At 45.0% G+C, this 23,713-nt stretch overlaps 1 protein-coding gene across 21 annotated transcripts in view; it reads left to right on the top strand.

Moving 5' to 3' along the window:
- The window catches only part of DISC1 (DISC1 scaffold protein), a 346,324-nt gene that overhangs the window by 70,225 nt on the left and 252,386 nt on the right, over positions 1-23,713 (top strand). Inside the window, exons 4-5 of one of the 21 annotated variants that reach the window (XM_082407598.1) lie at positions 13,541-13,665; positions 17,645-19,495. The exons of the other annotated variants lie outside the window; for them this stretch is intronic. Coding sequence (XP_082263724.1) covers positions 13,541-13,665; positions 17,645-17,725 — 206 coding nt within the window. The 3' untranslated portion in view covers positions 17,726-19,495. Of the gene's footprint in view, positions 1-13,540; positions 13,666-17,644; positions 19,496-23,713 lie in introns of those variants that run through there. 21 annotated transcript variants of the gene reach the window in all.

The following is a 23,713-nucleotide window of genomic DNA, read 5'->3' as shown; positions in this document are numbered from 1 at the left end:
TTAATTGAAGTATCAATGTAGTTGATTTATAATGCTGTGTTTCTTTCAGGTGTACAGCAAAGTGATTCAGTTATATGTATATATGTACATATATATGTGTGTGTGTATATATATGTTCTTTTTCAGATTCTTGTCCTTTATAGGTTACTACAAGATATTGGATACAGTTCCCTGTGCTATACAGTAGGTTCTTGTTGTTTATCTATTTTATATATTACAGTGAGTATCTGTTAATCCCAAACTCCTAATTTATCCCTCCCCACTCCTTTCCCCTTTGGTAACCATATGATTGTTTTCTATGTCTGTGAGTCTGTTTCTGTTTTGTGAATCAGTTCATTTACAATGAGGTATCACCTCACACCGGTTAAAAAGTCTACGAATAATAAATGCTGGAGAGCGTGTGGAGAAAAGGGAACCCCCCTACACTGTTGGTGGGAATGTAAATTGGTGTAGCCACTATGGAAAACAGTATGGAGTTTCCTTAAAAAACTAAAAATAGAGTTACCATATGATCCAGCAATCCCCCTCCTGGGCATATACCCAGAAATTCAAAAAGATACATGCACCCCCATGTTCCTAGCAGCACTAGTTACAATAGCCAACATATAGAGGCAACCTAAGTGTCCATCAGCAGAGGAATGGATAAAGTAGATGTAGTGTGTGTGCGTGTATATACACACACACACACATATATAGACAATGGAATATTACTCAGCCATGAAAAGGGATGAAATAATGCCATTTGCAGCAACATGGATGGACCTAGAGATTCTATCATCTGTTATGACCTCATCTAAAAAATTATGTGGTGTCAGTTCTGCTACATCCTATTCATTTGAAGCAAGTGACCAAAGTTAGCTCACCTTCAAGGGGAGAGGAAGTAGACCACTTTTCATTGGAGGTATGTTTTAAAATGATCACACCACTTCATTCCACATGGCAATTCAAGGCTTTTGTGCTAACAGGACCATGACTAGAGGAGGATGGGAACCTCCCTCCTTGGCTCCAGTGCAAAAACTTTCAGGAAGAGCTTGGGTTAGGTGCCAACTTCTTTTGGACCACTTACTGCAGCTAAAGTGGTGAGATACCACCATTAGCCAAGCGTGTTTACCTGTCTGTGTCTGTGAAGAGGTGGGGCTCATCTGTTACGAGAAGATGAGGTGCCGAGCAGATAAAAATAGTATCCAGGACGCTTAATGCTAAGTGAAACACACACACAGGAAGGTAACTAAGAATGATTGCAGGGCTTCCCTGGTGGTGCAGTGGTTAAGAATCCACCTGCCAATGCAGGGGAAACGGGTTCAAGCCATGGTCCTGGAAGATCCCACATGCCACAGAGCAGCTAAGCCCATGTGCCACAACTACTGAGCCTGCCCTCTAGAGCCCGCGAGCCACAGCTACTGAGCCCATGCGCCGCAACTACTGAAGGCTGCGTGCCTAGAGCCCGGGCTCTGCAACAAGAGGAACCACCAGAATGAGAAGCCTGCGCGCCGCAGCGAAGAGTAGCCCCCGCTCGCCGCAACTAGAGAAAGCCCACGCGCAGCAACGAAGACCCAACACAGCCAAAAATAAATAAATAAATAAATAATTAAATAATTAAATAAAAAGAGTGATTGAGAGCAACGTGAATTTCAAAATGAGGGATGTTAGCAACATGCAAGACGATTACGATGAAAACACTCGCCAGGGTTCATTCATTTAGTCAGGAAGCATCGATTGGATGCCCACCTTTTCCCAGCACTGCTGGATGGTGGGGAGTGAGGTGGATTACACACAGTACCTCTGCAAACCTGCTCTCACAGATTGCCTCTTACTAGAGATTTTCCAGAGACTTTTGTCCTAATTCTCCCAGGGAAGCAAGGTAACCTTTGATTTGTCTCTGACTGTGGCAGCATCTAGGGGAGCTTTGTGTGTTCGACTCAGGACCAGTTCAATCCATCAGCAGGTTACTTTATATATATATACGTGTAATGTGGGGCTGATTGGCTCACATCCTGTCACTGAATTGATAGATGGGTGAAGTCAATTGGCAGGATCAACTCTTCTTTTTCTACATGAAGTGACAATTAGAAACAATTTACTCTTTTTTTTTAAACATCTTTATTGGAGTATAATTGCTTTACGATGTTGTGTTAGTTTCTGCTGTATAGAAATAATTTACTCTTACTCAACCTGGGAGAGTCAGTAGTTAAAAACACCTTCGGGAGCTGTGAAAAATTTATCGAGTGTTTATTTACATATTTAGTTTCAATTCTGTATATTTTTAGTTGAGGTGTAATTTACTTACAGTGAGCTGTGAAGTGTTTACTAACCAGCTCAGCAGGCAGGATGAAGAGTCCCGGAAGTGGGCGAGGAGACCCAGGGTCAGTGTGGAGGTGCCCTTTCGTCCTGTCATCTGTCCTTGGGCACCAGCTTGCTCCTGGATAAACTAGGAATAGTGCAGGGATTACCCTGTGCTGCTGTGTGGGTGGAAGTTTAACCACGATAATGGTTAATGTGGGTACGTCGGGTGCCTGGTACACAGGTATTGATGGATTGCTCGTTCCCTTTTCTTTCTTTGCCCACCCTTCACCCTCATCCCGCGTACCTGGGTACCACACGTTGGAAAATGCTGTGTAGAGTGTGGCTGCTTCTGAATAACCTCTCTGCCAGCAGTTAACATGAGTAGCATGCAGAAAATAAGGTAGAATGATGTGGCTTCTTATTTTCTGTTTGGCAATAAGCAGCTTATTGGCCTATAGCCTGATTTCTTTCAAGCTGCCAGAAAAAATTCGGAAATGAGGTAAAGCAATATATAATAAAACTTGCAAATTTTAGTGAGGGATTAGAGCCTGACTACTCTTCACGTCTCCCTGTGGCAAACTGCTTTTCCTCTCTGCAGTCTGAATTTTGTGATCCTGAGTCTCTCGTTCTCTGCCTCATTCTCTGTTGCATGACACTGGATGACCCTGAGAAAACGAAATTGAAAGTCTGCTTGGGCTTTGAAAGGATCGCTTTTCCTGGTTTTGAGTGTGGATGGAAAAAAATGGAAAAGGAAGAAAATGAGACAGACATGGAGGGCTAAAGACAAGGGTGAAGAAGAAGAGATTGACGAAAGATTGGTTCTCTGTTCTGGTCCTTTTTCTGTCGGTCTCTGCTGTTTTGTGACCTGTACCCTCATGGGCAGAGAGGGTGAAGGTGCAGGTCGCAGACAATGATTTAATCCATTTAACACGGTCATTTTTAAACACGGTGTCCGTTTCCTCTGCATAACGGCAATGATATGGTGCCCCTCCTCCTTCATGGCTTCTTGCACGGGGTGATGCATCATTGGACAGATACTGTGTTTTGTTTTGTTTTTTTTTAAAATAAGCTGCCCAGGCACTTAATTAAATCTTGCATTCTCTCTAATAAAAAATTGACAGCAAATATACTACTAACGCATGGTGGGTGACAGAGACACACCAGGAGAAAACACGTGGGTATTCCCTCCGGGTTTCACAAGCTCTGCAGCCCACCGTCTGCCGCTCTCTCTGTCCGTTGTTCCTGCTCCCAAATCCATGAGGACTGAAAGCATGGTGTGAATGCATCAGCTGCTCCGGAGGCCGTGTCTTTGGGAGATTAATTGTGACCCACTTAAAAAAAAAGTTATCTAGGGAAATTTGAATAAGTTTTCTATAAGACATGGAAACAAAAACCTTTATGGGACTTCCCTGGTGGCGCAGTGGTTGAGAATCTGCCTGCCAATGCAGGGGACATGGGTTCATGCCCTGGTCTGGGAAGATCCCACATGCCACGGAGCAACTGGGCCCGTGAGCCACAACTACTGAGTCTGCGCGTCTGGAGCCTGTGCTCCGCAACAAGAGAGGCCGCGATAGTGAGAGGCCCGCGCACCGCGATGAAGAGTGGCCCCCGCTTGCTGCAACTGGAGAAAGCCCTTGCACGGGAACGAAGACCCAACACAGCCATAAATAAATGAATGAATGAATGAATGAAAAAAAACAAAAGAACCTTTATGGTATATAAATAGTTGAAGGTTTACCAAGGTCTTCCGTTGCAAGGAGTCAGACACTCTGCAGAAGGAAAGGACATCTCTTGGCTTGTGGGTGGAAAGGTGTAGGAGGAGTGGTTCACCTCTGCTTTGGTGCTGGCTGCTGGGTGTCACAACCCAGAGTCTTGACACGGCTTTGAACCGTGTTCCCCCGCTGCCTCTGCCTCACTGAGCCTCACATTAATGTGTGCCCAGTGGCCAAAGGGTCATTGCCCATTGGGTCATTGGCCACTGGGTCCTTGCCCTTTGCGTCTTGTTTGTCAAGGAGGAAAGGCAGACCAAGTGGGTCAAGGTGGCAAGGCACGTATTCGGAGCAGGGACTGAGCGGGGTCATGAAATAAAGCAGCGAAGAGAGAGACGACCTCAGCCATCAGTCTCCAAACCCACAGACTGAACACCTTTCCGCTGTGTGTTCTATCAACACATTCATCAGACAGTTCTGTCACCTCCTGACTTCATTTGCCTCGTCATCCTAGCCTGAGAATGGTTTTCATTGTACATCTGTTTTCTGACGGTCAAATGTCTCTAAATAATAAGAAACTGGACCTGAATTTGTGGCATCACTTTCCCCTCCAATACGATAGTATAAAATGTCCAACCTAAGATCCAAAGACTACATTTTCCCTGCCACCCCTCCCTGTCTAAAGTCCTGACCTCTGTTAGGTCTCAGCCCGGCTCCTCTTGCTGGATTTCCTCCTGCGGTGAATGGCAGCTCGAGCAAGAAAAACTGGGAGCCGTGCCGGAGTCTCACGTTTCCTTGGGCATTGAGCCACTCCATCTCTTGGGTTTCATGTCCTGAAGGTCTCTTCCTTGGGTCCTTAGGTCCATCAGTTTTTGCCTGGACTCACACACTAGTCTCTCCAGGGTCCCTGCTTCCCTCCCCACCCTTCTCCAATTTGGCTGTCACTGCAGCCAGCTGTCCTTCTCCAATGCCTAGAGGACCACTTGCCCTTTCACCTCTGTCCATGACTAACGTTCTCAAGATGAATGTTAAACTCGGCCTAGGGTAACACCTTCTCGCCCTGGCCACTGCCTGGCCTACTGATTTCGTTTCTCGCCACTCCTTTTCCACCCAGCGTAACTCCCGTACGGGAGGCGGGTGCCTTTTCCCGTATGGTTTTACACCTCTGTCAGCACCTGCTACCCCCTTCTCCATCTTAGATCCTACTAGGCCATCAAGACTTGGTTTCAGGGTCCCTTCTTTTGGGTGCTCTGCACATTTCCCTAGCCTCGTATACATTAAATTTATTTATTTTAATTTGTTTGGCTGCGCCGGGGCTTAGTTGCGGCGTGTGGGATCTTCGCTGCGGCATGCAGGATCTTTAGTTGCGGCACGTGGGATCTAGTTCCCTGACCAGGGATCGAACCCGGGCCCCCTGCATTGGGAGCACGGAGTCTTACCCACTGGACCACAAGGGAAGTCCCATATTATGTTTTAATATAGCCGTTGGCTGTGCCCTTGGCTGAACTGTAAGCTGCCTGCAGGGAGAGACAGAGACCCTTTCTCATTTTAGCCTTTATCCCCAGCACCTAGCATCGTGCCTGGTCAAAGTAGACTCTCAAGAAATGGTTGTTGGATGAACAAATGAATGTTTAAGATACATCTTATCTATGAATGATGACGAGCCCTGTTACCATGTTATTAATAGTTGATAATTCAAACAATTGAATCATAAAGTATTAGTGCCTTTCAGGTCAACCTCGTTAAAAACCTGACAATTTGTAGCTGTATGAGCTTGGACAAATTACCTAATCCTTCCAAGCTGCAGTTTTCCCATCTGTAAAATGGGATAATAGAGTTGTTTTGAGAACTAAATGAGATGGTGTACGCTAAATATTTGGGTTATATATAATGCTGAATGAACGTCAGTTACTACAATTATAATCAGCATTAAAATATTTACATAGTATGAGTCTATATAGTGTTTTAAACTTGCTGTCTTTGTGTTTTCCTGTTCAAATTTGTTTGCAAACAAGTTGTTGTCATAGTAGCAGCTGGAATACCTTGGAGTGCCCAGTTTAATGCCTTCCGAGAGCAGAGAGAGACCAGAAGGCCCATAGCAGAGGGACTCTTGAATATTTCGTAGTAGACAAACTAAGTTATTTTCCGTCACGGCAGTGTATTGGGTGGGATGACCTTTATCAGCTGATGACAGTGATGTAGCAGAAGGGACAGTTTTCCACTTGACCTTTATACAATGTGCCAGCCTGTCTCCTAACACAAACTGTGTTACAATTGACAGGCTTGAGAGAACGCTAACCTGACAGAAGCTTATTGTTTGCAAGGAGATCGTCGCCTGTTAGCTGTGGGATGTGGTGACTCGCATGTCCCTGGGGGTGGCTTAGGATGCCTGCTGCCTGAGTCACTGCCAGAGCATCTCGTGTAATTAGCTCCTCTGGGAGTTTGTTTTTCAGTGAGGTTTGTTCATAATGAATCTTCATTGCCATGGACTTGATCCCTCTGTATTCTTGTGACTTTCTGTCTTTGTTAGCTCTCTTCCTCTCTTTGCCAAAATGTCACAGGATGTTTTCTCCTCACTGTTTCTGTAGCTTCATTTTTGCCTTTCCCTACACTTTATACTTCCCTTTAGTTTTCTACCATCGAGTGATTCCCCAGGAGGGCTGGCAGTGAACTTTGCACGTTTGCTCCATCCCCAGACAGCAGTGGGGCAGGAGTAGCTCTGGGAAGCGGGAAGACATGTGCTGAGGTTCAGCCTGGTGGGTTTGGTGGAGGGAGATGCTGCTGAGAACCAGTCCACTTAGGTTGTCGCCCTAGTTCTGGTACCAACTGCATGGATGACCACAGGTGATCAACTTCATCCCTTCAGGAAGCCCGTGGAAGGATGACATTTTTGTTTGGAGTGGAGGGCAATGGGTGGTCCCAATCATGAAGATTAAAAATGGAAAATGAGTGTGTCATTCTGGAACTTTTTCCAGAGCCAGAGCTGTTTGATGTGAGAAATCACGTCGTCATCTGCTAAATGGGTACAATTGCATCTGCCCTGTCCCCCTCTCTGAACCCATGTGGGAAACAGAGGCAATAATGGATACAGAAAGTGGGTTGATTGAAAGAACTTTGCCAAAATGTCGGCTGGGCCTGTCTCTGGGGAGCCATGGATAGTGGTCTCTACAAATTAAAAAAAAAAGAAAACAGAAAGAGAAAAAAGTTTTTAAGAGGGAAAAGAAAATATTAAAAACATGCTTTGGAAAGTTAGAAATCTGATAAAGCCCTCAGAACCACAGCTGGGGACTTCGCCTCATGTTTCAAGTAAGTGAATCTTGCTGAGATTAATATTTTATGCATTATCTGTGGAATCAGAAATTCACTCACATCTTTGAAATAAGAGTCTCTATCAAAACAGTGGATGAAGATGTAAACCTTTTGTTGTTCTTAAAGACCTCATACGGTGAAATGCTCACTTACATCATATGAAGTTGGGGCAGCAACAGACGCTTGGCAACTTGGGGCTGGCAGCTCCTTAACACTTCTGAATCTATGTATTTTCTTCAGAATGCCGGAAGGCTGTGATTTTCAAGCTGTGTTCTGAGGGGCCCCAGGGATGCCTTGGGGGACCGTCCAGAGCACCGGAGTGCCTTGGCTTTATCTGTTCTTAGGACTCCTCTAAGGTTTCATCTCAAAAAGTGTTCCACTGCTAAAAAAGCAAAGCAAAACCAAACCAAACGAGAAACCAAGAAGTAAACAAAAATAGCTGAAAAGCGCCATGATGAGGACTTCAAGATGATGCTTCAGAAACTCTGAAACTTGGATGAGACGAAGGAAGAGAACCCTTCTACATCCAGGCTTCTTTTTCATATATAATGGGAGCTTGAGCTCTGAGTGTCCAAAGACACAGTATGCTGGAAGGGCTTAGCCTGGAAGGACAATGGAACTTGAGTCTAACCCGGTCCTGAGCAGTAAAGACAGGATTGGCAAGCGTGGTTTGCTATGAAACAAATCCTTCTAGTTGCCCACATAGCACGGGTGCGTCCGATGAGCTCATACAAGTGCGGCTTTCCAACATAAACAGCAGGTGCTCCCAACGCTGTTCGTCCCGGTCAATGATGTTATTCTGTGTCCATACCACTTAGAGGGATGTATTTTCTTTTTGGCAGTGGAACCAATTGCTTTGGATCCACCAGGCAAGCCTCGACATCCTAAACCAAACTCCTATTAATGAAACTTCCAAAATTTAAATGAGACAAAACAAACGGATATACACAGAGCCAACCATTACTTCTGTAGACAAAAGAAAAAGAGGAGTTGGATGGAAGGATATGCTCATTCCAGATAAGGGAGGCATCCTGCCCCTCTTGTCTCTCTCTGTCTCTCTCTCTCTCTGTCTGTCTTTCTTTCAGGATGGCAGTTGTTTGGATGCTGGCCATGGGCCTGAGAAAAGTCAACTGGGCATTTCTTCCCACCCTAAGACTTTCCCCACTAATGTCCCCTATTATGATGTGAAAACCCACTATTGTTCAACATCTGTTTGGATAATTGGATTTGTGTTTTGAATTTTTTTCATCTTTATTGGAGTATAATTGCTTTACAATGTTGTGTTAGTTTCTGCTGTACAACAAAGTGAATGAGCTATATGCATACATATATCCCCATATCCCCTCCCTCTTGAGCCTCCCTCCCACCCTCCCTATCCCACCCCTCTAGGCGGACACAAAGCACCGAGCTGATCTCCCTGTGCTATGCTGCTGCTTCCCACTAGCTATCTATTTTACATTTGGTAGTGTATATATGTCCATGCCACTCTCTCACTTCGTCCCAGCTTCCCCTTCCCCCCGTATCCTCAAGTCCGTCCTCTACGTCTGTGTCTTTATTCCTGCCCTGCCACTAGGTTCATCAGTACCACTTTTTTAGATTCCATATATATGCGTTAGCATATGGTATTTGTTCTTCTCTTTCTGACTTACTTCATTCTGTATGACAGACTCTAGGTCCACCCACCTCATTACAAATAACTCAATTTTGTTCCTTTTTATAGCTAATATTCCATTGTATATCTGTGCCACATCTTCTTTATCCATTCATCTGTCGATGGACATTTAGGTTGCTTCCATGTCCTGGCTATTGTACATAGTGCTGCAATGAACAGGACAATTAGATTTTTATAGGGAAAAAGTCCCACCCAAAAGTGAAAAGAAAAATATGCAGCGATTAATGTGAATTATGGGAATTTAGCTTTCTGGGCCTCCAGGACCATAACTGAGCACTCCTTCTCCCCCTGGTGGCAACATGTACTAATTGCAGGCAGAGCGCCTGGGCAGGAAGTCGCTTGCCCTGCAGACTCAGGTCTGTAAGGTGATGACAGTCACCCCTCTCCTCCAGAAATGCTATGAGGTCACATGCACTGGCTATGGACTTACTCTTTTCATGGAACTTATTTCTGGTCCAGTTGAAGTGGGAGTCCTTCCTTTTCACACTTCCATCAACGGTTAGATTTCTTATAACACGATGACCACATCAGACTTCTCTGACAGTCAGCCCAGAGCAGACATTTTAAAATATGGGTCCCATTCTGGTTTATAACTTATAGTTTATAGTCTGCTCTGGAGACTTTTGTCTCATCGATTGGCTTATTACTCAGTGTTATCCTCAAACTCAACCTTCCAGCCTCTGCCCCCTCCTCCCCTGTACATCACCCTGTGCAGCCTCCAGGACCCACTGAGATGAGGAGGGCCCGGAACAGAGGTTCATCCTCTCCCTCCCTTCCTCCTCACTCTTTTGGGGGTTGTGGAAGGGCTTCATACACTCACCCGAGGAACCTCAAGCGCTTGGTGGCAAGCTTGCTGCTGTCTGGACAATTAATTGCCCAGGTCAGTGAATTTCGTGGTTTTTGGCAGTGACCTACAGGAAGAAATACACCCTGACCGGATACATGCACAGACGAAAACACAGCCCTGTCAACATGGCATTTGTTCTATTCTAGTTCAGGAAAAGTGAATGTTGGTCTCCATCCTTTAAATTGATATTACCACCCACTAATGGGCTGGGCCAGCATTTTGAAAAGTATAGTTCTGTTCCTCAGATGACTGAATACTCAGCTGGCACACGCCCTGCATGGGGCTGGGGCAGTGCGGCTGTCTCTGGGGACACCAGGGGCCCCTGCTTGCTTGCCTGGGTCTTCAGGAAGCCTGGAAATCTCTGGCTCTTCAGGAAACAGCAGGGCTCAAGGAGAGACTTTTGCCTTTTTCCCCGCTCTGCTTTCTCCCCGAGGACCTCTTACCATGTTTGAAGGTGGCACCAGAGTGCCCTGTGGGTTCTGAACTCGGCAAACATTTAGCCCCAAATGAGATGCAGTTTACCCTTCTTTCAGGCATCCCCCAACTTCAAGGTGGTTTTCCTGAGGTCCTTGACCTCGGGGAGAGAAACAGTGTGCAGTAACCCCTGCCCTGCAGGACTGTGCAGTGCCATGGGCTCTGTTTCCACCCTGTCGTCCAAAACAGCCTTTTCTCCTTGCTTCTTCTCTTCGGCTTCTGTGTGTAGACACAGGGCAGACTTGTCCTGGAACTCCTTCTCAGCGGTCTATGGGAGGATAGCTGGCTCCAGAGTCTGGCCTTATGGACGAGGCACCTCGTTACCTTCTGTTCTGAACTGCGACCCACGTCCACTGTAATCCCGACATTCCTCTGAACAATTCCACCTCTCCCTAGGAAGGAAAGGTTCACGATGGTTATTTTGTCATCTCGAGTCTCTCTCTGTCCGGTGAGGCTAGTCATCCAGGTGACCCTGAGGACCAAGTGCCCAGCACAGCTTTGATCTTACGAACAACATGCCACCGCCATTTGACCAGATACGTGGTTTTTGTCTACAGGATTGGGTTCCCGTCCACTCCTGTTCTTTATTTTCCCCTTCACCATGGACGGGTTCTCCATTGTCTATGGGGTCCCTGTCTATTTCTAGAAGCAGTGAGCTGTGTCCCTAATGGCCTGCTTTGGCTCCAGGCCCTCCACCCGAGTTGTTGCCAGTCTTGGGCCTGAATGACAGGGGTGTGGAAGTGGACGTGGGGCTCAGCCCGGGTCCCCACCAAGCACGAGGAAGTCCCCAGTGATCAGGCACCTGGAGAGGCCATGGTCAAGGGAGATTGAATTGTCTCTTGGTTACTGAGTGCAGTAATTCTCGTATTTTCTATCCATCTTGGAATAACGGCGGTATTTTCCCCACGTGCTGGGAAAGTCAAGTTGGCCCTGCCTGAGCTGGTTCCCAGCCTCTGTGTCCACACACCGAGGAGGTGGCCCCGGCCCGCTGGGCCCAGGGCCTTGGAGGGGGGTGAGGCCGGTCCTGTGAGCACTGGGAAAACGGCACACTGGAGTGAGTCGCAGCTCCTGGGATGGAATGCTGCAGCCTGGCCTTGCCAGGGTGTCACAGACAGGACAGGACAGCCACGCGGGGGGCAGGTGGGCAGGAGCAAGTCTACGCCCCTGGCCTCGCAGCCTCTCTCTCTAGCGGAGCCTGAGGGGGGCCTGTGACAGTCACCAGGGCCGCTGTTCTGCCAAGGTCCAGCCTCAGCACCGCAGAGAAGAAGGTGGGGGCTGAGAGACAGTAGCGTCCTAACTGGCATGTCCCCAATGACACCTTGCTTCCCCGTGTTATGAGCCAGTGGAGAGATAACAGAAAGGGCAAACACAGATGGAGATCTAAATAGCGGCTCTGGAACTGCGAAGGCCAACATTCTGGAATGTGGTTGGGTGGATGGCAACGGTGGGCTTCCTGCTACCAGACCCCAGAATGAGAACTACGCACTGGGCCACAGGCGGTGAGAAGCTGCGGTCTCCTCATTGTTAGGGGTCTACCCTGGTCTGCACCTAAGTTCTTGCAGGAGCAGAGCAGAATGAGTGCTTTCCAGGGTCATCTGGCCTCCAACAAGGGGGGAGGTTGGAAGGGTCTGAGCTTTGCCTGCTCAGTCCTGCTCTCTCAGACTCACCAACCAGGAAACCCGCTCCATCTCCCTGGGCAGGTGGGGTTGGTGGCAGGTAGGGAAAGCCCTCCCCGTCGATGCCTAAGGAGTAGGGGAGATGCATTTCCTCCCCGTGACGTCAAAGACAATATCCCTGAAGCAGTCGACTTCTCAGGGACCAGTCCTTACGGGTGGATAGTATCACCCCGGAATGCATTTAGGCAAAATCAATTCTGAGGTGGCCAGCACCCTGTGGTCCCAAGTCGTGTGGCTTTGCTGCTCTGTCCTACTTCAGGAGGTGGTTTTAGAGTCCAAGAGAAGAGTCATGGATGCACTGCCCGATCCTTCTGGAGATGCACACGTTCCTCCTTAGGCTTTGATAGGTAAGGGTCAACTGTGAGATTCTACCCTCCCTGCAGGAATCTGGTGTGCAACAATTCAGGATCGCTAATTCAGAGAGGACTTGCGTGCTTAATAGAATCTACCTAGGAGTAGAGTTGACGTATTAATGCAGTCAGTACTTGGTCGTGAGTAATATCATCATTTTTTCTTAAAAAAACCAGTGCATCAGTACCTGATACCACTTGTTTGCTGGGGGCTGCAAGATAATAAAATTCATGAACATGTAGCAAAAGATTAGCAGTGGAAAACTCAGAAAGTCTTTGTCATGCCTAGTCCTACAGTTGTGTTTTTTTTTGTTTTTTGTTTTCTTTCTCTCTCTACTTCCTGGACCCCAGTGCCCCTCGCTGTAATTTTATCTGGCATACCTATGGATATTTCTGTGAATGCCTAGTCTATCAGTGTGTCATGATGTTTCTCCAAGGGCTTCCTGACTTCTGGATGGCTCAGAAGCATTGGTACCCTAGAAGCTATAGCTTGTGCTGCCTACGTGTGTGAACGGAGGATGGGCAGGGAGCCAGGAAGCTGATGTACAGTTTACGTTATGCTAAAGGATACACACAGCGAGACCTGGCATAAACTCCTCCATAGCTGACAGCCCTCCAGGTTCTGGGCCACACGGAATGTATGCTGCATTTTAAAGCGATGTCATTTGAGTTGAAGTAAATCTGAATCAACAAGTTGGGCCATCACAGCAGTTCTTTGAATCATTTTTACTTTTTGTAACAACTCTGCCACTTGTATTTTTCAAAACCATTCACAGGTGTTCTTTCCTTGCCATTTCACAGTAAGCCGGTGGCACAAGTTAATTAATGTGATTCTTCAGATATCCTCAGATGAGGAACTGAGTCTTAGAGAAATTAAATAATCCCAAGATTACAAAGTTGGGCCCAGTGGATCTGGGACTAAAATCTGGGGCTTCTGATCCTTAAGCAAAGAAATCATTAAACATTTTTGATTTTCTTCTCATACTAGAGGATCTTATACACAGAGAGAGGAATCACACCACTCCCCTTTAAACTGTTTACCTGATCATTTTATACATCCTTAGATATTATCTTTAGGGTAACATACAATCTGTGACGTTTATCTTTAAGATTCTAGTTTTCAGGAATTTAAAGCCAGGGTTTGTTCTGAGAGTGTGCACATAGCCTTCCCCACTCACTCCATAAATATTGACTAAGTCCGTAAATATTGACTGTGTTAGGTGGCGGGAGACAGCCATCAACAAAGCGACATCATCTTCCGCCTTCAGGAGCTTGGTCCTCCTGCTCTGGGTCCGCACCTGCCGGGAGCCCCCTTCTGGGTCCAGGAGTTGGACTTCTTCATCAAGTAAGGGTCACTGATCCGCCAACCACTCTTATTTTTGTAGCTCAGGGGTTTGGAAGCTCTGCCCTTGGAGTTATACTTAAGTACTGAAGGGCCTAATGGCCGGGCACCGTGACTGGCTGCCACATGGGACCATGTGGGGAATTTAGTTCGTTCCACAAAGGATTCAAGGTGTTTCTTGTATCTGCTTTCTTGTTACTATTGCCTTCCTGCTCTGGGAGAATGTTCCTACCAACTCCAGTTTTATTTCTAAGATCTGCAAGGTGCCTAAGGACTCCAGGAAGATGCTTCTAAAACTAGAGGGCCTTTTACATCCTATAGCTTCTCCTTACTCTTTACAGAGGCATTGCTTGAAACCGGTACGTTAGCAGGTTCACAGCACGCTGAAATGGTCGCTCTTTGTTGGTAATTCTGATCGCTGGCTGCTGTTTTGTGATTCCTCTCCATGAACATCGCCTTTGAATTGAAGGTCACGGTTTTATTTGTTGGAATATGCCATTTTACCTCGATCCCTTTATGCCGCTCAGAGAATTTAAGCTGTTCACATTGCCACATCATTAGCCAGAGATCAATTTAGTAGAATCCTCTTGGCACTATTACACTGGTGTGTTCCATTTGTCCACTGTCGAAAGGGACAGACACGTCAATGTGATTTGCATTATATTTTTAAAATAATGACAGCGGTTGGTCAACAGTGCACTCCTAATATCCCGAATTCCATTAGAGCTGAATATGTTCAAAGATGTTCTACAAAAGAACAATTAAGTCTGAAAAGATTACAGGTTGCAGCGATTACTATTAAAAGGGTGAGGGAGCCTGTGGTTTTTGAGTGGTGACGAGCAGATGTGTCCAGCTAATTTTGTCTGAAAACACCAGCAGAGCAAATTGCTCATGAGAAATCTGTTCATAGGAACTAATTGAATGCCGTGTCCAGTTTGATAGTGAAAATGGAACGTAACCCAAACCAATGGAGAGAGAGAATGAACAGGCATTTGAACTCTTTTCCTTTGTATGATTTCTAAAAATAGCCTCGGTGCCAACAGAAGGTTCGGAGGACTGAGAGGCATGTCAACTATTAAACGGTCCCAAACCCTTTAACAGAGGTGGAGAAAGATAAAGGAGCCCATGAAGGAGAGGCTTCAAAGTGGCCACTTGGATTTGCAATAGTGTCATTCTATAGGAGGCCCAAGGATCAATGGCCGAATCCTTAAGTTGCGCTGTTGCTTTCCAGAAGTGTCCCACAGCCTTGTTGGTGTGGTCAGTCTGCTATAAAGCATTGCTCTTTTCATCCGAATAAACTTCAATATTCAGGACACCGAGGTGTTCCATTTATCAGCCGTGGACCTAGATGGCTGAGTGAGTTAGTAATTGCCAAAGTGATTGAGCCATTTTGGTAATGACTGATCATATATCTAAATTCAATTAAAATGAAGAACATGGCATAAAATTTGTTTCACGTAGGAGGATCTGCCATTACATTTTTTTTTAAAATTAATTGATTTATTTATTTTTGGCTGTGTCAGGTCTTCGTTTCTGTGCGAGGGCTTTCTCTAGTTGCGGCAAGCGGGGGCCACTCTTCATCGCGGTGCGCGGGCCTCTCACTGTTGCGGCCTCTCTTGTTGCGGAGCACAGGCTCCAGACGCACAGGCTCAGTAGTTGTGGCTCACGGGCCTAGTTGCTCCGCGGCATGTGGGATCTTCCCGAACCAGGGCTCGAACCCGTGTCCCCTGCATTGGCAGGCAGACTCTCAACCACTGCGCCACCAGGGAAGCTCCTGCCATTACATTTTAAACAAGGGTTTCTCTTTCACAGTTTACACATTTTTAAATGGCTGAAAAAAAAAATCACACCCAGCTGTGTTTACTTCATAATTCATGCTAGTTGGCTCTAGGTAGGAACCCTGCTTGCTGTTGCCCGAATGAACCAGCTGATAATTGCCTTTTATTTCTAAAAATGGAATTTTTTAATCTATCAAAATTCATTTTTATTAATTAATTAATTAATTGAAGTATAGTTGGTTTACAATGTTGTGTTAGTTTCAAGTGCACAGCAAAGTGATTCAGTTATGTGTGTGTGTGTGTGTGTGTGTGTGTGTATATATATATATACACACACACATATATATAAAATATTCTTTTCCAGATTCTTTTCCCTTATAGGTTATTACAAAATATTGAGTATAGTTCCCTGTGATATACCATAGGTCCTTGTTAAGGAACACATTTTAAATGTAAAAACATAAAAAAGCTTAAAGTAATACCATGAAAAGAGATATATCGTCCTAATGCTAATCCAAACAAAGCTGGACTGGTTTCTTTTAGGCAGCATATAACTGAATCTTGGCTTTCTACCCAATCTGACTATCTCTACCTTTTAACTGGGGTGTTTAGGTGATTTTATATAAAAGTGGAATTTTAAGCAATACATGATCATTGTAAAAACATCTGGAAAGTTCAGAGATATAAATAAAAAAATCACCTTTATTTGAGATAGCCACTCAATATTTTGGGGTGTGTGTTTTTTTAAAATTAATTAATTAATTATTTTATTTTTGGCTGCGTTGGGTCTCCGTTGCCGCGTGCGGGCTTTCTCTAGTTGCGGTGCATGGGCTTCTCATTGCCGTGGCTTCTCTTGTTGCAGAGCACAGGCTTTAGGTGCGTGGGCTTCAGTAGTTGTGGCACGTGGGCCCAGTAGTTGTGGCTCGCGGGCTCTAGAGCGCAGGCTCAGTAGTTGTGGTGCACGGGCTTAGTTGCTCCGCAGCATGTGGGATCTTCCCGGACCAGGGCTCGAACCGGTGTCCCTTGCACTGGCAGGTGGATTCTTTTTTTTCTGTTTGTTTTTTAAATTTATTTATTTATTTTTATATTTTTTAATTTTTTGGCTGTGTTGGGTCTTCGTGTCTGTGTAAGGGCTTTCTCTAGTTGTGGCAAGCGGGGGCCACTCTTCATCGCGGTGCGCGGCCCTCTCACTATCACGGCCTCTCTTGTTGCGGAGCACAGGCTCCAGACGCGCAGGCTCAGTAGCTGTGGCGCACGGGCCTAGTTGCTCCGCGGCATGTGGGATCCTCCCAGACCAGGGCTCGAACCCGTGTCCCCTGCATTGGCAGGCAGATTCTCAACCATTGTGCCACCAGGGAAGCCCTGGGGTGTGTTCTTTTGAACTCTTTTCATTGTGCTGCTACGTGGCTTTTCCTCTCTTGTCCTTTCTTTTGGGTTCTCTACTTTGCAGCTATTTGGAAATGAGTGTTCCTCCATCTTGTAAGTGCTTTCAACTCATGTCTCCCAGTAAACAGCTGGAGAGCTGGATGGGTCTCTCTTCCTAATATATTCAGTAGGGTGAGGCAGTGGCGGCAGGGCTGGTGGTGATGGTGGGCGTGGAAGTGGTGGTAACAGTGGTATCGGAGGTGGTTGGACTGCTGGGGGGCCCCTTCCGTGGCTCTTAGAAATACACAGACAACTGAGCTGCCAGTGGAAATTCAGCCTCTGCAGATTCTGAACGATGAACACAGAGCACACAGATGCAGTGATCCAGTTTTCCACCGCATCTGTGAAAACATACTTTAGAGACGATTTTTATAGTTCGGAAAATCTGAGGCTTTTATAAAAAGTGACCAAAATTCAGTTGGTCAGTTACTTCCCTAGGACATTTGGTGATGGACATTTGGTGAAAGAAACATTTTCTTATGAATTTAGTTTTAAGAGTTGAGGCAAAGAGTTATTTTGGAGGGACCCATAACCATGCCTTCCTTTGACAAGCTCATGATCCTGAGGAATTCTGTATGTTTTCTGATGTGTCTGAATACTGCTACTTGAAGCAAGCCAATTGACAGCATTTGTGTGCACACCCTTCACACACTCACACACACACACACACTCACACACAGTGCTTGTTAGTCTTATGACACACCTAAGACCTGGGGAAGAACCTGGAAGTTTCACTACTTTTGTTATTTTGATCACTCACAATTCATTTTGCCTGGTAGAGTCTTACTGAGGAAGAACAGATGCTTCAAACCCAATATTCTATGGAAATACTTCAGAGTGAATCAACACATACGTACTAAGAACAAGGTGACAGGCTAAGTGCTGAGTGGGCAAGTATCATGGTTAAATTATTGCTTGTCTCCTGAAATTTTTGTATCTCTCCCAAATGTTTGTTTTTCCTTTTATACCACAACCAAAGTGATTTCTTAGTCTTCTTTCCACACATCGGTGAGCTTAAAATATAACATTTCTAGCAATCCTCTTTGGGATACACTGAAAAGCTCTGTGACCCAGGCAGACCAAGCTTACCCTAAGTAGTTTAGCATTAAGAATTTGAGGAAATCAAATCTCCGTTTTTAATGCAGAAATCAAAGAGAAGTATAAGTAACCAGTAGACTTTAAAAAAACAGAATGCTTTTCTAAATACTGAACAGCTCAAGATTTTACAGCTGATTTGATAAGCAGTGAAATTGAGAAAAAAAATCACCTACGATCGCACGATTGATTGCCAAAACTCTTAGTTCCTCCCGGGTTTTTAAAAAACCGTATTTATATCTTACAATACAGATCCTATGTGCATATAATTTTGTATCCTGGTTTTCTCTTGTAATATTAAAATATTCCCTCGCAGTTTTTCTAATTTTTTTTTGACTTGCTACATACCATTCCATATGAGTGGCTATACCATAGTTTATTTAACCATTCCCCTAGAATTGGATCTGAGGCTGTTTTCACTATTGCCAGTTTGTTTGTTTGTTTGTTTTGGCTTCTGACTGCTTTCTGTGAGAAAGGTGGGTCAGGTGAAAGAAGAGTTGATAGTTTGCATTTGCATAACGCATCCGGGTGTGTATTTCAGGTTATGGTCTACACTGTAGGATGTGATCGTCCCTGTAGAACACAGTGTGAAGCACACAGGTTTTGGAGTCAGAGAGACCTTGGCTTTATCTCTGAATCCACATAGCGGTGCGACTAACCCAGAAAAATCTCTTAAACTTTCTGTGAGCCTCAGTGTTTCAATCTGCAAAGTAGGAACAACCGTGTTTCCCTCACGAGGTCATTGTGAGGATAACATGATTGATAGATGGCAAGGTAGAATGGTTGTTATTTTTCTGTGTCTACAGTGCTCTTCATACAAATGTAGACATTCATTTATTTATTCAGCCTTTACCCCGTACCTATTGTGTGCCTAGCGCTGAACTGGATATTGGCAGAGATGACTAAGGCCCGGCCCTGCCCAGTGGATGCCAGTCTCCAGGGAGCAAGACAAATGAATAGACAGACAGCATCCCGGTGTGATGGGGAAACTATAGGAGCAGGCATGGCTTCAGGGGTGGCTCCTGGGAAGTATAAGAGAAAAACCCCAGGGTTTGGCACCAGAAGAGTCAAGGTTCAGATTCTGACTTTTGCTGCTTACTCATTCTGAGGCCTTGGGCCCATTACTTAAATTCTCTGCATTTTAGGTTCTGCATTTGTATTCCTGCTCTACAAGTTTCTGTGAAGCTCAGAAATACTGTATATATGGTGCCGGGCATGTAATAGATGCTCAAAAATGATTATTATGCCTGAAGGCTTTAGTGCCCCAATAGTGGCTGATTTTTATGATAATGAGTCCAACAAATTCCAACACACTGAAATGTCAGAGGCTGGCTTGGATTAGTCTGAAATACATGTTATCACAGTCTTTTTCTTCCTATTAAATTTATTTATTTTATCTTTGGCTGCGTTAGGTCTCCGTTGCTGTGTGTGGGCTTTTCTCCAGTTGTGTCAACTGGGGGCTACTCTTCGTTGCAGTGCGAGGGCTTCTCATTGCGGTGGCTTTTCTTGTTGCGAAGCACAGGCTCTAGGTGCGCGGGCTTCAGTAGTTGTGGCGCACGGGCTTAGTTGCTCCACGGTGTGTGGGATCTTCCCAGACCAGGGATAGAACCCGTGTCCCCTGCCTTGGCAGGCGGATTCTTAACCACTACGCCACCAGGGAAGCCCTTTTATCACAGTCTTGTTCTTTGTAAACTGGCCATCTCACACGATGTGTACGGTCATGTGGAATTGTTAACAATATTCTGCTCTCAATGAATAGCATTTCTTATGTACAAACCAAGGGAAAATGACTTAGGAAGACATTGATTGCTTCTTAACTTTAAAGGGCCTCCTTAGAATGTAGAATGGCTGCACAGCCAAGAAAATGGTTTACACCATGTATTCTGTCATCCCACAGACAGAACAAAGCAGTAGGAATTGAATCTGTTTAGCAGGATGTCTTTATGTGTGAAGATTTCTTGCTGCTCTGTAAATGCCTATTTGCTTATTTATTCATAGATGTAGAAAGTGCTTTTCTTTCATTCTGTTTCTATGTTGTCGCCCAAGTAACAGGCACTTAGGACTGAGGTGCCAGTGAATAACAGATGAGCACTGCCCCTAAATTAAACATTAATAAGTATGCTGTAGCAGCATCAAAAAATGCATTTGCTTGATCCAAAATGGAATGAGAGGTTGGTTAGCATTTTCTTTGCTGAGGTCCTACAAATAAAGTGTGTTAGAATCATGAAGTAAATTTACAGTATCATTAAGAACATATTATTCAATGCATCATTTTGCTTAGCGCTTGGTAATGTCTTTCACGGTTAACTTTGTTTTTACTCTTCAGCGTTGTTTACAAATGTGACCCAAATTCTGAATTGTTGGTGTTCTATCAGTCAGATGGTTAGTCAACCACATTTATTCAGCACCTGCATTCTCTACAATTCTGGCTTTCAATCTCGAGCTACAAACTGAAATCAGATGACCAGTGTCTGCAGAAATCTTGCAGACGTTTACAAGAAAGAAAAGCCAGAGACAGTGAAGTTATGTTTCCTCAAACCACTGGCCAAATAGAGAGCATGATGGGAGAGGTTTTCATAGAGAAACAGCAGGATTCACACAAATGACATGAATTCACAAATACAGCATTTAGTTGTGCTGTAGTTAGCTATTTATAATTTTTAGAAAGAATTTATTTTGAAATAATTTTCCACTTACAGAAGAGTTGAAAGTACAGTACAAAGAACTCGCACATCTCCCTCACTCTGGTTCCGCAGCTGGATGCACGTATCGCTAGTCTTTCTGACTGCTGGAAAGTGAGCTTCGGATGTGATTCCCCATCAGCTCTACATACCCCATGATGTATTTCCCCAAACGAAGACACTCACACCCCCCTTCCCCTGCAACCCTCCCAGCTGAGGAATCAGCACTGACCCACTACTGCCATCCGGCCCTCAGACCCCATTCACACGTCACCGGCGATCCCAATGTTTTGCTTTTCTCCCTCCTGGGTCAGGAAGACACATTGCATGTGGTTGTCATGTTCCTTTAGTCTCCTCCTATTTAGAACCATCCTTCAGTACTCAGTCCTTGTGTCCTTGAAAGTTTCGAGGCGTGCAGACCTCACATTTTGTCGGGTGACCTTCAACCTGGGTCCACTGATGTTTCCTCGTGACTGGATTCAGGTCGTGCAGCCCTGACAGGGACGTGATGGAAATGATACTGTGTACTTCTTGGTGCATCTTATCAGGTGTCACACTTGGTAGACCTGTCCCACTGCTGCTGATGTTAACCTTGACCATCTGGTTACGCTTGTGGCTTCCAGGCTTCTCAGCACGAGGTTACCATTTGCCCTCTGGAAACTGATTAGATGCTAAGATTACGCTGCTACCCTGCACCTCACCAAAACTCCATTCCTTTTTAGCAGGTGGCGATCTGTTGGCATGGATGCATCGGGTTCCTATTCTATTCGATGGGTTTTACTTCATTAATAGCATTATCTATTTCATTCTTGAATTATCCCAGATTTGGCCTATGGGAGCCCCTTCAAAGTGGCTCTTCTGTTCACGTGACATGTCCCCATCAGTCTTTAGCTTGTCCTAACTTTTTTGTACAACAAGGTATTCCAGACTCACCTTGAACTGGCCCTGCCTCAGGCCTAGAATCAGCCATTCCTCCAAGGGACTCCGATTCCTTTCATGGTGTTTAGAAATCAGGATCCCTGTGGTCACTGCTGCTGGGTTATCGTTGCGTCTAGGCTTCCTCAGTGGATAAAGATAGAAAATATATGTAAACACACGCACATACATCTATAACTATTTCCATATCTGTCTGTGAGTATCTGTATTAGAAACTAGCAGTTCATAGAAGTTCTTCTAATTCAAATACAACACTCCTAAGTTCTTCCTGCCCTAATCCCTTTCCATAATTGCAAGTATATCCTCCAGGACTCAAAAACCTGGCTCTCTTTATCCTCCGTGTATTTGCTTACTTGTTCCATCAATTTATTTATGTCTCGGTGTGACCTGTCTCCCACACGCCTGGCTCTCCCCTCTACCCACTGCCTCTCGCCCTCAGTGTGCTCCATCCTCAGGCATTGGTGGGCACATTACCACATCGGCCACCACAGGCCTCTTTGTGGCTTGCTGGGGCCCTTGCCCCTGGCATCCTAGGTGCTGGCGGGCATACCTGTGTGCTCCTTCACATCCCCCCCTCTACCAGTGGGGCAGCTCGCTCCCAACACCTCGGCACAGGAAGACAAGACAAGGCCTGTTTGTAATTTTGAGCCTTGTCCCAGGTTACTGAGTCCAGGACTATGTCCTGTTCATCTTTGCAACCCTATAGCCTAACAATATTGAGGTACCAGAATATTTGTTAATTGAATGAACACATGAAATAACAAATAAGCATAGCATTTAGAAAGTGAAAAATACTACTACAGTATTTTCAATCATTTTCAAACACTCCTCCCTCTTCAGAAGAACCATTTTCCCACACCATCTATATTGATGGATAAAAGGGGCCACTCTAGTTGAAGCTTCCCCCTTCCCCTTTGAAGCATACAGTGGACTGAACATTTATGTCCTCCAAACTCATATGTTGAAACCCCAATCCCAAAGTGATGGTATTAGGAGGTTGGGCCCTTGGGGTGATCAGGTCATGAGGATGGAGCCCTCATGAATGGGATTAGTGCCCTTGTAAGAAGAGGCCAGCTTGCTCTCTTTCTGCCATGTGAGGACACAGTGAGAAGTCTGCCATCTGCAACCCAGGAAAGGGCCCTTGCCAGAACCTGACGTGGCCACCCTGATCTCAGACTTCTAGCCTCAGAACTGTGAGAAATCAGTGTTTGTGGTTGAGCTGCCCAGTCTGTGATGCTCTGTTATAGTAGCCAAAGCTCAGACATCGCCAGTACATCTCTTTGCTGTTTAATGACAGTCATGATTTCGTTAAACCCCTTGTGAAGTTGTTATTCCCATTTAACGGATGAAGCTCTGAGACTTAAATGGGGGAAGTGATCTGTCAGATACTACCTACTCCATCGGTGTCAAAGCCAATGATAGAATTCAGGTGCCCTGATTTTTTTTTATGCACTAAAACTGTCTTTATTGAGGTAAAACATGTAATAAGGTGCATAAATCTTTATTGTACAGTGTAAATCTCCATGAATTTTTTTTTTAAACATCTTTATTGAAGTATAATTGCTTTACAATGGTGTGTTAGTTTCTGCTTTATCTCCATGAATTTTTATGTATGTATGCACTATGTAACCACCGCCCAGATCAGGATGTAGCATATTTCCAACACCCAGTGAGACTCCCTCATTTCCATTTCCCAGACAATACCTTTACCTCCCATGCCCATGATAAACATTATTCTGACCTCACCATAGTTTGGTTTTCTGCCTGTTGTTGAACTTTATATAAATGGAATCGTACAGCGTGTGTATGAGGATCATCCAAATTGTTGTATGTAGCAGTAGTCCAACCATTTTTTACTGCTATGTAGTTTTCCATTGTATAACAATATTGTAGTTTATTTTTCTGTGGTCCTTTTAATAAGACATCTGAGTTATTTTGAGTTTCAAGCTGTTGTAAATAAAGTTTTGACTGTTATCACATGTCTTGTTTGGTGGATGTCTTTTGGATATATTCCTAGGAGTGGAATTACAGGATCACGGGATATATTTAGTGTATATTAGTAGATACTGCCAAACTGTTTTCCAAAATGGTTATACAAGTTTGATGCCCTGATTCTTAGCATTGTGATTCCATGTT

This window comes from Balaenoptera borealis (assembly GCF_965194805.1).
Source record: "Balaenoptera borealis genome assembly, chromosome: 10".
Taxonomy (NCBI): domain Eukaryota; kingdom Metazoa; phylum Chordata; class Mammalia; order Artiodactyla; family Balaenopteridae; genus Balaenoptera; species Balaenoptera borealis.
The sequence above is the reverse complement of the archived record's forward strand: the minus strand, read 5'-3'. Positions and strand labels throughout refer to the sequence as shown.